The sequence below is a fragment of the Carex rostrata genome, chromosome 5 (assembly GCF_964058835.1).
Source record: "Carex rostrata chromosome 5, lpCarRost1.2, whole genome shotgun sequence".
Classification (NCBI taxonomy): domain Eukaryota; kingdom Viridiplantae; phylum Streptophyta; class Magnoliopsida; order Poales; family Cyperaceae; genus Carex; species Carex rostrata.
Genome location: NC_135922.1, coordinates 6,860,882 through 6,871,958, shown reverse-complemented (window position 1 = coordinate 6,871,958; position 11,077 = coordinate 6,860,882). Strand labels below are relative to the sequence as shown.

The following is an 11,077-nucleotide window of genomic DNA, read 5'->3' as shown; positions in this document are numbered from 1 at the left end:
AGCATACAACAATATGAAAAGAAAAAAATAAATAAATTGGATATAATATTGGTATATTTATATATAATATATTTCATATAATTACCCGTTATCCAATGGGTACGAAATAACCTTTATCCGTACCCATACCCGTTTATCTAACGAAAAAAAATCTTTACCCATACCCGTACCCAATAAACTAACGAAAAAAAAACCTTACCCATACCCGTCTTATCGAATACGATACGGGTAGGGTAAATGGGTAAACGGGTGTCATTGACACCCCTACTTTAGATGTATAAGATTGGTAGTATGAATTACGGTTTGACTGGGTCAAACATATAGAGGAAATGACACTAATATATATTTTGTGACAATTCTAATTTTTACACTGAGTTTTAATATTCTATAGTGATAATATTTTGCTGATATAAAACTCACTGTCAAAAGAAGTTTTATATTACTTTTATGCAAAAAAATAAATAAAATATTAATTCATAAATTATCACATACATGAAATCCAGCTTTTATCAATCTAACATGGTCACCATCCAAATTCAGAAGAGTTATTGAGACCTCATAGCGAGAATTCGGGTTCATATTGGGGACGCCCCATGCACTAATTTTGGCTTGACTGCCGTAATATTCTCCTTCATATGTCATAAAACCAGCATGCTAGAAAATTGAAACAAAAGAAATAGCAAATCAGATTAACAAAAATGATGATAAAAATAAATAATATCTTGAATAATAAAATAAAATTTCGGCTTACATGCAAGATATATCCAGCTGAAATTTTACAAGACAATAACAACAAAACAAAAATTATATTGAAAGCCGTCATAGAAAAGCAAGTCGACCACCTTAAAACCAAAAGCTTTAACCATACAATTAGGTTAGGTTGATATATATAGGAAAAAATTAAATTTTCTGGATATTTTTATGGCTACCATTCCGATTTATTGCTATTTATTGATTTTGCACAAGATACAGCTATGTAAAAGATATAGTGATAGTTAATTGGTTCGTCGTCTCTCATGAACAAAAGATATAGTGATAAATATTAAATATGGAATAAATTACGAGTGAGTCTATGGTACTATGCATATTACGATTTGTTACCGTGCTACGGCTCTATATTTGAGTTTTCAAATCCTAACAGTCCATCCGAACCGTTCATCTTGTTCTCCATATTAATATGTGTTTGGAGACCAAATTTTACATTTTTTGAAATTTTTTTACTATTTTTTTAGATTTATTAAAAATCACTGTTTTTGGATGGTCCATAATTTTCAGATCAAGTGATTTTCTAAATATCTAAAAAAATAGTAAAAAATTTTCAAAAAATGTAAAATTTGGTCTCCATACACATATTAATATGGAGAACAAGATGAACGGTTCGGATCGACCGTTAGGATTTGAAAACTCTAATAGAGAGCCGTAGCACGGTAACAACCCGTGATATGCATAGTACCATAGCCTCACTCATAAATTACATCTAAAATATAGTGATATATTTGGTTCGTCATCCCTCTTCTTTTTTCTTTTTTTTTCTTTTTTTTTCTTTTTTTTTGAAAACTTTTATAGATACTACAAAGTCATGAAGATGAATTGAAATCTCAACCGTAGCTTTGAGTGTCCTAAAACTTTTTCTTAATCTTTGGTTCGTCATCTCTCATAACGAAAAAGATAGCTAGTGATATTTTTATGGCTACGACTATGATGTATCAGTTCTTGTTGTTGTTGCTTGTCAGCCTTATCAAAATTACATCCAAAATTCAAATTCAATTAAACTTTCCTGCTTAACAAATAAGAAGTAAAAAGGGGAAGGAAAATCACCACCTTCGTCAATTTCCAGCCACCCCTCGAAATCAACGAGTGTTGAGGACAGCGGTTACCAACAAGATAACCTTCTCAGTTGTTAATGTGATCACCAACTGGAATAGGAATTCGCATCCTTTGAGATATCTCAACTTTTGGGTGTTTTTATTAAAAATCTCAACCGTTCAAATACGTTCTGCATAAATCTCAAAGCACAAATAATATTGACCTTTGAGTGCGCGCTATCCCCGAATAGGCACCGGACACATCGGTCACGGAAAAATTGAGATATATATCTCAGAGGATACGCACTCAAATTGTAGCTACTGCGCTATTTTGTTCAGAATTCAAGTTGACAAACAATCCTATTCAATTTGTTAATGAGATCTTCATTTCTGTATTATTTTTCCAAATTTTCTTACAATTTAAAGATGAGAGTTATACAACTTGAAGCTTTCCTACTTAGTATTTTACTGAATTGTATGAAAATTTTCTACACTTAGAAGGTATATTTTGTAAATGTGACATTATTCCTTGTCAAAAGGACTTAGACGCATATACATATAAAAACCTGCTTGGCTTTCGGATTAGATGTATAAAAATTAAAAAAAAAAGAATTTTGAACCAGTTGATCACCCCCTGGTTCGACCAATATACCATTGATCCGAAGTTTTACCAGGTCAATGTCCGGTCCTTTTGACTTGCATCACTACTCTGTGCCTTTCTCTACGAGTATATCTAGCATAAGTAGTCATGTAATATTTGTCCCTCTTTCTCTATTATTATTTTTAGTATTGATAAATTATAAGCACTTTCTTAGATGTAGGGTTGATCAATACTAAAAATAATAGCAGGAACAAAGGATATATAACTGACGCTAGACATAATCACAGAGAAAGACATAGAGTTGCAAGCATAGTAGGAAATACCGGTATCGGGATCGGGATCGGGATCGGGATCGGCGTATCTGCTGGTATTGGTCGATTCGGATCAGAAAATCGGACTTTTTGACCAGAAACTCACGGTCAGGGAGGAAGAGTCGCTGTGTTGTAGAGTTTTTAATTAGAACATTTGAGTGGAGTTGGTGCACAAGATTTGTACATTTTGTTTGTCTAGTTGTACTATCAGTTTTCGGCTCACAGTGAACCCGGATCAACTCGATAATTGAGTAGCTAAAATAAGCATTTAACGTTGGAAGGGATCGTTTTAATAACTGTACTGTCATTAGAGTTGTGAGTGCAAGATAATATGTCTAGATATTTATAAATAACTATTTCGTAATTTTTTTTGTGTTTTCTGTATTTTTTAAATTTAAAATTAACATTATTATGTTTTTTAATGTTGTTGTTATATTATATTAGTGGATTATTTAAGTATAGTCGTTTGTCTAAATATATATTATTGACAATTTATTTTGTTATTAATTTTTTCCTATGCTTTTAGTACAAAACAACTTATGCTAAAATAACTATTATGTGTAAATTTGAATGCACAGCTTCTAGAAGCCCCTTGGAGCTAGAAGTCTTTCTATCGTTATCCCAATTTTCTCAAAAGTTAGTTCTAATCGCTACATCCCTCTTTTATTTGAAGTAACTATTTCTTTTGGTGTGCCCAATTGTACGTAAGCCAAGATGGTGACCTTTAATTGATAATTAACCCGCAAATTGAAAAAGTTTCTAAGAGCTGAGATGAATCTTCCAATCAGAAGTTGACTGATCGACAATCATGCATATTTAAGCGTTCTTTACTAATTTATTGGTTAATCATGCAGAGCATCTTGGTCATGCAATTCATCTCCGAGGTCTGATAAAAGACATGATTTTGTGGGCCTCCAGGCATTTGATAATCAACCCCATAAAAAAAATAAAAAAAAATCAATGTTTGCTGTAAAGAAAAAGAAAAATTGAGAAACAAGTTTTCTGCATCTCCGAATCTGAGATTTTATTGGACAGTTTACTCAAAGTTCAATCGAAAAATGTTTCATTTGTTGAACACATTCGTCATCATAACCATCAATTATTACTGTTACAATTAAGACCCTTAATTATTTTTGGAGCATGTTTTATTTGTTAATCATGGGGTTTGTGCTTTGACTAGGCCTTGACAAAGGCCCAAGAAACCTAGAAGATAAAACTTCATTTTGGGTACACTTATATGATCCAGAAATACTTGCCAGGCCCAATTTAATTTGACACATGAGATTGGTCCATTCATTCTAACTGTGCTCTGCTGGGTCTATGCGCATGAATTCATAGAACCTGTGGTAATAGAAAATTTGAGTTTGGCTCCAGACCGTCCGATCTTCTTCGAACAAAATATTCAAGAGGCTTCGTAAATTTCACCTCAGAATGCATTGGCTAATTGTATAGTTTTGGGTCAAAAATTCAGGGCCTCCAATACATGGGGTTCTCACATTATAGAATTAGGAAATAATTAAGTTAGTGTTTAAGACATATTTATTGATGTACCTATGAAGTATATCACTCAATTATAGCTCTTCTTTTGATTAAATATATATCTCATCAAAATTTGCAACTATAATTTATCAGCGCAGTTTATTAACTTCATCCTACATTAAAGACTCGAGAAAAAAGATATTGCCAGCTGAGCTTTAATTATCGTAAGTAAAGATTGTAATTTATTCAAACTAAATTAGTGCTAATTGTGAAATATTGAGAAAGAAACGTGAATTTGAAATAAAAACACTATGTATTTCAAGGTCGCAAAACAATTATTACAGAGGATGGAAACACTTGCTAACAAAAAGTAGATTAAGGTCATGTACCCACTGAGCAAGTTCAAAGGTAGTCTTATTGGTCCACGACCCTCACCCAGATTCTTTATTCCATATGTGACTATGCTCGCTAGCTTGGATCTCTTTCATTTTTGTTTGAATCAGGTTTATCTCATCTACAAGTTTGTGTACAGCTGGTAGATTTTTTTTTTTTACGGTGTTCATCATGCATGCTGGACTTTTGTGGTTTTTGAGGGAACTCAAGAAGAAAAGTTTCTATGACATCTTCTGTTGAGTAGGCGAGATTTCTTACCTCTTCCACCCAATGCTTCCGACTTTCATCTGTTATCTGCATCTTGTCAACATCCTTAAGAAAAGCCTGAATCCTTCTGAGTTCACGAATCACTATCTCAACTTGCTGATCGACACTATGTACAAGTAAACCTCATTAACTATGACATCAGCCAGCTTTCCCAGCATAAAAATTGCAATGCCCTCAGCTTCACGTAGGCTCGAATGTGGTTGACAAATTTGCTCCAATACCACTTGATGACAAACATCCCAAATTTAACTTTGCGTGTACAGGTCTTGTTAAGTTCCGTGAAATATTGAGCAATTTTGTAGAGGAGATTTTAGATAAGGAAGAGAAATATCACAAGAGAAAAATGTTCATAAGAAATATTTCATATATTGTCAAGAAATTGAAGAAGAAGATGACACATCATCTCTTCTTACTGTACAACACATCACTTGGGAACCAGCAACACATAACGAACATAGAAATTCTATCCAGCTTTTGAAAACTATAACAAAATTAAAACAACTAAGAGAACATAAATGGACAATCTTAGTAACTAGCAATGCAATAAAGTACCAAAGAAAACAACAACATAATTAAAAATGTAATTAATCACCATAGTAAATGATGAATTAGTGGAACCTCTTCTTGGGACTTCTGTGCTAATTGCCATTAAAACAGAAGGTTGAAGAACAACTAAACCGTACCGAGTTCGAATCCTGGTCTGAGTCTAAGTCTGTTTTGGCAAGGCTGCAGGAAGAGCCGCTTCTTTTAAGCAATTCATTGCCCCTTGTCATCCAGTTATGTCTCAGATATTTTAAATTTTGTAATCCCTGAAACATCTGTCGGTCTACTATGGTATTGTAATCGCCTGTGCTTACCACTTTGAGGAGTCTTAGTTTAGAACAATCCGGCATGTGTCCATTATGGAAGCATAATAGAGTGCGGAGGTTTTCACTCAATTGTACATCACAATCTTGATTGTGAATTGCCACACGACGTGATTTACTCACAATCTTTTGTTCACTTGGATGTGAATACACCATGAGGAATTTCTGTTCCTTGGCTTTGTTGATAGCAAGTTCCAGTAAGACATCGTGTAAGTGTATTACTTCAATGGAGCCATCATTCGATCTATAATTCATTTGAACCAAGCTCCTAGCATACAATGAGAAAAAATAGTTACCATTTGTAGCTCAAATTTTCCAAGCTAAGCATTTAAAAGAAAGTTTACTAATACAATATAAACGCTCTTGAATTTAAAGTACTATAAACGTTCATGCATTTCAATTACATTAATTAAAGAGGTTATAGTTAGCTTCACAATATTCAGCTTAATCTATGCTGCGATTATCGTTACTCTAACAATATGTACAAAGCATTAAATAAAAATAAGTGATACCTTTTTACGAGTTCCTCCAAGAAACTATGCGCAGTTTCTGCCAATGTTCTTCCATCTTCTTGTGTTACGAAGCCCTCTGCAATCCACATATTAACTAATGTTTTGGCTTCAATTTCATAGTCTTCAGGGAATGCAGCGAAGTACATAAAACATGACTTCAAAGCAAACGGTAGGTCCTCATAGCTAGTGGCCAAGATCTCACCACAATTTTTCCCTTGATCATGCCACCTCATTGTATTGAACAGTGTACTCCAAGCATCATTGGTGGGTTCCTTGTTTGATAATAAACCACCTAGAACCACCAATGCAAGAGGCAATCCTTCACATTTATGGATAAATTGACCTAGAATATCGGAAAGATCATCGAAAGAATCTTTTTTTGTATCGAGGTCAGGAAATGTTGTTTTTAACAATAGCTCTCGGCTTAACTCCTTAGTTAAGGCTGCAGGTTTGTACTGTTCACACACAAGAGTTGTTTCCTCCCCAACTTTATATGACCTAGTAGTTATAAGTACTCTACTCCCATTATTTTTATTAGGGAATGCCCCTCCAATTTGAGTCCATAGATTGCTTGTCCAAACATCATCTAGAACTAGGAGATACTTATTCTTACTGAGAAATGTGTGAATCTCAGTAAGAACCACTTCTTCCACGCCCTTGGTTGTTACATAATTGATCAGTTTCTCATCCTCTTCTGTCGAACCGTTGGTCTTTGCTTTGCGTTCTTTATTTCGCTGTTGAATCGTCACATTGAGTTGTCGCACTATATTATTGATAACACCAATTATTTCGAAATTCTGAGAAATAGTTACCCATATGCGAACTTCAAATATTTGCTTGACATCAATACTGTTTTAGGGAAAAAAAAAATATATTGGACATCAGTATAACCAAAATATGAACATTAAAGATTCAGTCACTTGACCGTGAAATGGGAATCGGAATTGGAATCGGATTCCGTCACTTGACCGTGAAATCGGAATCAGATGAATCGGTTAAAATCAGGTGAATCGGATCGGTAAGTCGGATTTTTTAAGTAGAAGCATGTTTTGTACTAAAAAAATAGAAAAAATTAGAAAATACAATCCTTTTTATTAGAAAAAATAACTAAGTATATACAAGAAAAATAAAGGACAAAAAGGAAACAAAAAAAAGGTAAAAAAATGAAAAATTAATTCAGAAGCATTGCACAAATTGCAAAAAACTGTTGAAATGGACTGGTCCAATGATAAATGAAATGGAGAGAAATCGAAAAAGGGGGAGGTAGCTTCTAATTGGCCCCATCTCTCCTTGGTAACTTATTGAAGCCCGGTTCACTATGGACCATAGGTTTATTCTATATTTATACTTAACAGACCAGTAGACCAAATCTATTTCAATGAATCCATTTTCGTTTCTCCTCCAGAGCTCCTTTCGCTTCTTTCTTCCCCAAATTGAAAACCTTCCGATAAACTCAATTTGACGCAAAGGAAAAAGGCAAAATTGGCTCTTCTGGGAGAGAATCGGTTAAGACTCGCCTGACTCGTATCATAAATCGGATAACTCGGCCGAGTCAACCCCGATTCAACCGAGTTTTGATGAAAAAATCGCATAAGCATGAAACTCGGGTAAATTGAAAATATATGTGAGGAAGTCAATGTGGGTGAACTGAAAATTTGGATTTCCATTTAAAATGCAAATTGATGCCGAGGATATCTATTTGTGTAGATGAAACTAGCGTCCATAATTACCGTTGATCTTAGTTGTAGAAAGATAGTATCTTTTTAATGGAGGTACTATAATATTTGAGATATTTAAATTTTCATTTTTATTTTTATGTTGAATACATTATTTTATTTATATAATAATTTCATAAGAAATTAAAATTTAAAAATGTTTTTATGGACAATATCAAAGTAGCAAACATTATGAATAAGAAATTATTATTAATTTCATATTGGATTTTGAACTGCAAAATATTATAAATGACAAAATAGTATATAGTCAGTTCATACTTAATATTTAGTTAGTTTTTAAGACATTTATTAATTTACCTATGAAGTTTGTCACACAATTAATACTTGTGATGAAATATTTCTCATAAAATTTGCAACTATAATTTATTAGCGCGGTTTATTACATTCACCTTACATTAAAGATTCGAGAAAAATTATTGCCAGCTGAGCTTTAATTATCGTAACTAAACGCTGTAATTTATTCATACTCCGTGAGTTTGAAATATAAACACTATGAATTTTAAGGTTGCAAACAAATGATAGTTCAAATAGAGAGCTGTGTGCTTCGGTGATGTACAGTCATATATAATTGACCTTAATATAAACGTACTCTTGACTGATATCAAGAGAAATGGTGAAAAATTAATTCTATTGTTGCAAAATAAGAGTGAAATCTGATTGAATCAATATTGATGTAAAGAGTCACAATTCAGAAAATCAATCAGCACATACCAGTTGTAAATTTTTTGTGTAAGAGTTGTCTTTCCGAGTCCACCAACCCCCCAAATTGAGACCATAATAAGTCTTTTAATGTTCTCGTCGCCCAACTTCTTGACAAGGTAGTTCATGTCTGCCTCAAAACCAACAATATCTGGATCAATGTCAGGTAGCAAGATTGGCCTCACAGGTAGTCTGATTGGTCCACCACCTTCACCCAGATTGTTTATTCCATAGCTAACTCTATTTGCCTCAATCTCTTTCATCCTTGTTTCGATCTGGTTTATGTCATCTACAAGTTTGTGTATAGCGGAGAGATTTTTGGTTTTTTTTATTATTCTTTTTATGGGTTCCTTCATACCGGACTTCCGTGGTTTTTCATCAGGAAACTCCAGGAGAAAGGTGTCTATGACATCTTCTATTGAGTAGGCGAGATCTCTCACTTCTTCCACCCAATGCTTCTGAGTGTCGTCTGTTATCTTCTTCTTGTCAGCATCCTTAAGAAAAGCCTGAATCCAGCCAAGTTGACGCCTCACTCTCTGCACTTGCTGATCGACGCCATGTAGGAGTAAAATCTCCTTAACTACGACATTAGCCAGCTTGCCCAGCACAGAAATTACAATGCCCTCAGCCATCTCACTTCTCTATTGTATGTGTCAGCTGAAACTAGTGATTTACAAACGAAGTCAGAGGTTTTTGAAAGGCGTGTGAGATTTGGGAGAGGATTTATCTTTGGGTGGTATCTGGATGAGCTTGTGAATATAGCAGTGAAGTATTTGATTTGTTTTGCACTACACACTTTTTTTTGAAAGACAAATGTGAGTTTTGCACTACACACTTGTAAAATGCTCGGTGGATTTTAAGAAACGTTGATTGATACTGCAAGAATTTTAGACAAGAACGTGCAGACAGTTGTACACCATTTTAAAATGTATTTCTCACCGCATCTGTAGGAACGAAACTAATTCAAACCTTGCCTACTTAGTGGGGGTGGAGCGTTCAAATTCCTTCATTTGTTTTGTCTTTATGATGCCTCTATTTTTTAATTTTCTAATAACAAAAATTCATAAAATAATATATCAAAATAAAACCGTTGAATCTGATCCATATAATAATTTTTTACATGCACATAAAAAAAGTTTCACTTTTCCATTTTGGTTTTATATGATACAATAAGTTGAAAAATAAACTTAGAAAGTTTGTCCACATCTCTATAGTTTTGCTAGCTCTTAAAATTGTGGGAGAGTATCCGTGACCAATAATATCGGTTTACCCTCGCGGATACTACTGTCGCTAATAGAAAAAATCACATTTCTATCGGTATACCCTCACAGATAGTCAATTTTATACTTCCGGATAGAAAAATTACCTATATATATATATATGATGCCTAGTTTTCATTTAACATTTAAGTTTAAATTTTAATTTATTACAATTATAAAAAGAAAGACAAGATGAAGGCACAAAAAATAAAAGCATTTGAACTCTAGTATGTTCTTATATTATTTTGAGGCAGGACAAGAGAGTTTATAAAATAACTACCATGTCTTCATTTTAAGATGAAAAAATTATTTACAGGTACTTTTTGGAGCATTGGATCAAAACTCTCAAATCATCAGGCCGGTATAGCTAGATATTGGATTATTTGGAAATTGCAACCTTCCATATAGAAGAAGATGCCTTGTTTATTCCGATCTCAACCATTCAATGTTTTTCATGTGCGAATCTCTATAGTTCAAAAAATCGGAATCGGAATCGGAATCGGAATTGGAATCAAAATCGGAATCAGATTTTTGACCGCCTAGTTAGAATCGAATGAATCGGATCGGTAAATAGGATTTTTTTGGCAGAAGCCTTGTTTTGTAGCCAAAAAGTAGGAAAAAATTGATAAAAATAATTTATAAAAAAACTATGTTAATTAAGATAATATTACACTCATATAATCCACTAATTATTTAATGTATTACAAACATTACAAATATAACACACTTTTATTGCCAGAAGTCATGCTACTGCTAAGGGCCTTTCACTAAAAAAAAAGAATGAGGGCCTTTCACTAAAAAAAATATATACATATTAAGTTCTAAATAATAAAAACATCAAGGGCCGATTTTAAAAAATGCCAAATATCAGACACCCTTCTCCTCCTCTGCGTCTTCGGTGTTCTTCTCCCCCTTCTCACCACGGTTCGAAAAATCAAGCTCAAATGGCGCATCTTCGGTGCCTTCTCCCCCTTCCGGGCTGCCTTCTTCTTCTCTGAATCGGCACAGAGGCTGATTCAAATGGAGCGATTTTCTCTAAATCGACACAAAGGTTAGTCAAATTGAAATTTTTTTTGCTTTAAATCGTTTGAATCGGTGCAAATTGGTGTAAATCGGACGGACAATCAGAAAAAAGGCCGATTCCGTCAC

General features: G+C 33.7%; 1 protein-coding gene across 1 annotated transcript; it reads right to left on the bottom strand.

The window, feature by feature from the left end:
* Positions 1–474: 474 nt before the first annotated feature.
* On the bottom strand, positions 475–9,441 carry LOC144553771 (disease resistance protein RPP13-like). Its single transcript, XM_078301970.1, has 5 exons — positions 8,682–9,441; positions 6,235–7,083; positions 5,535–5,990; positions 4,848–4,962; positions 475–654 (listed from the first exon to the last, which is right to left on the bottom strand). Exons 1-5 carry the CDS (start codon positions 9,299–9,301, stop codon positions 475–477), a joined length of 2,220 nt encoding a protein of 739 aa, XP_078158096.1. The 5' UTR covers positions 9,302–9,441.
* Positions 9,442–11,077: the final 1,636 nt, after the last annotated feature.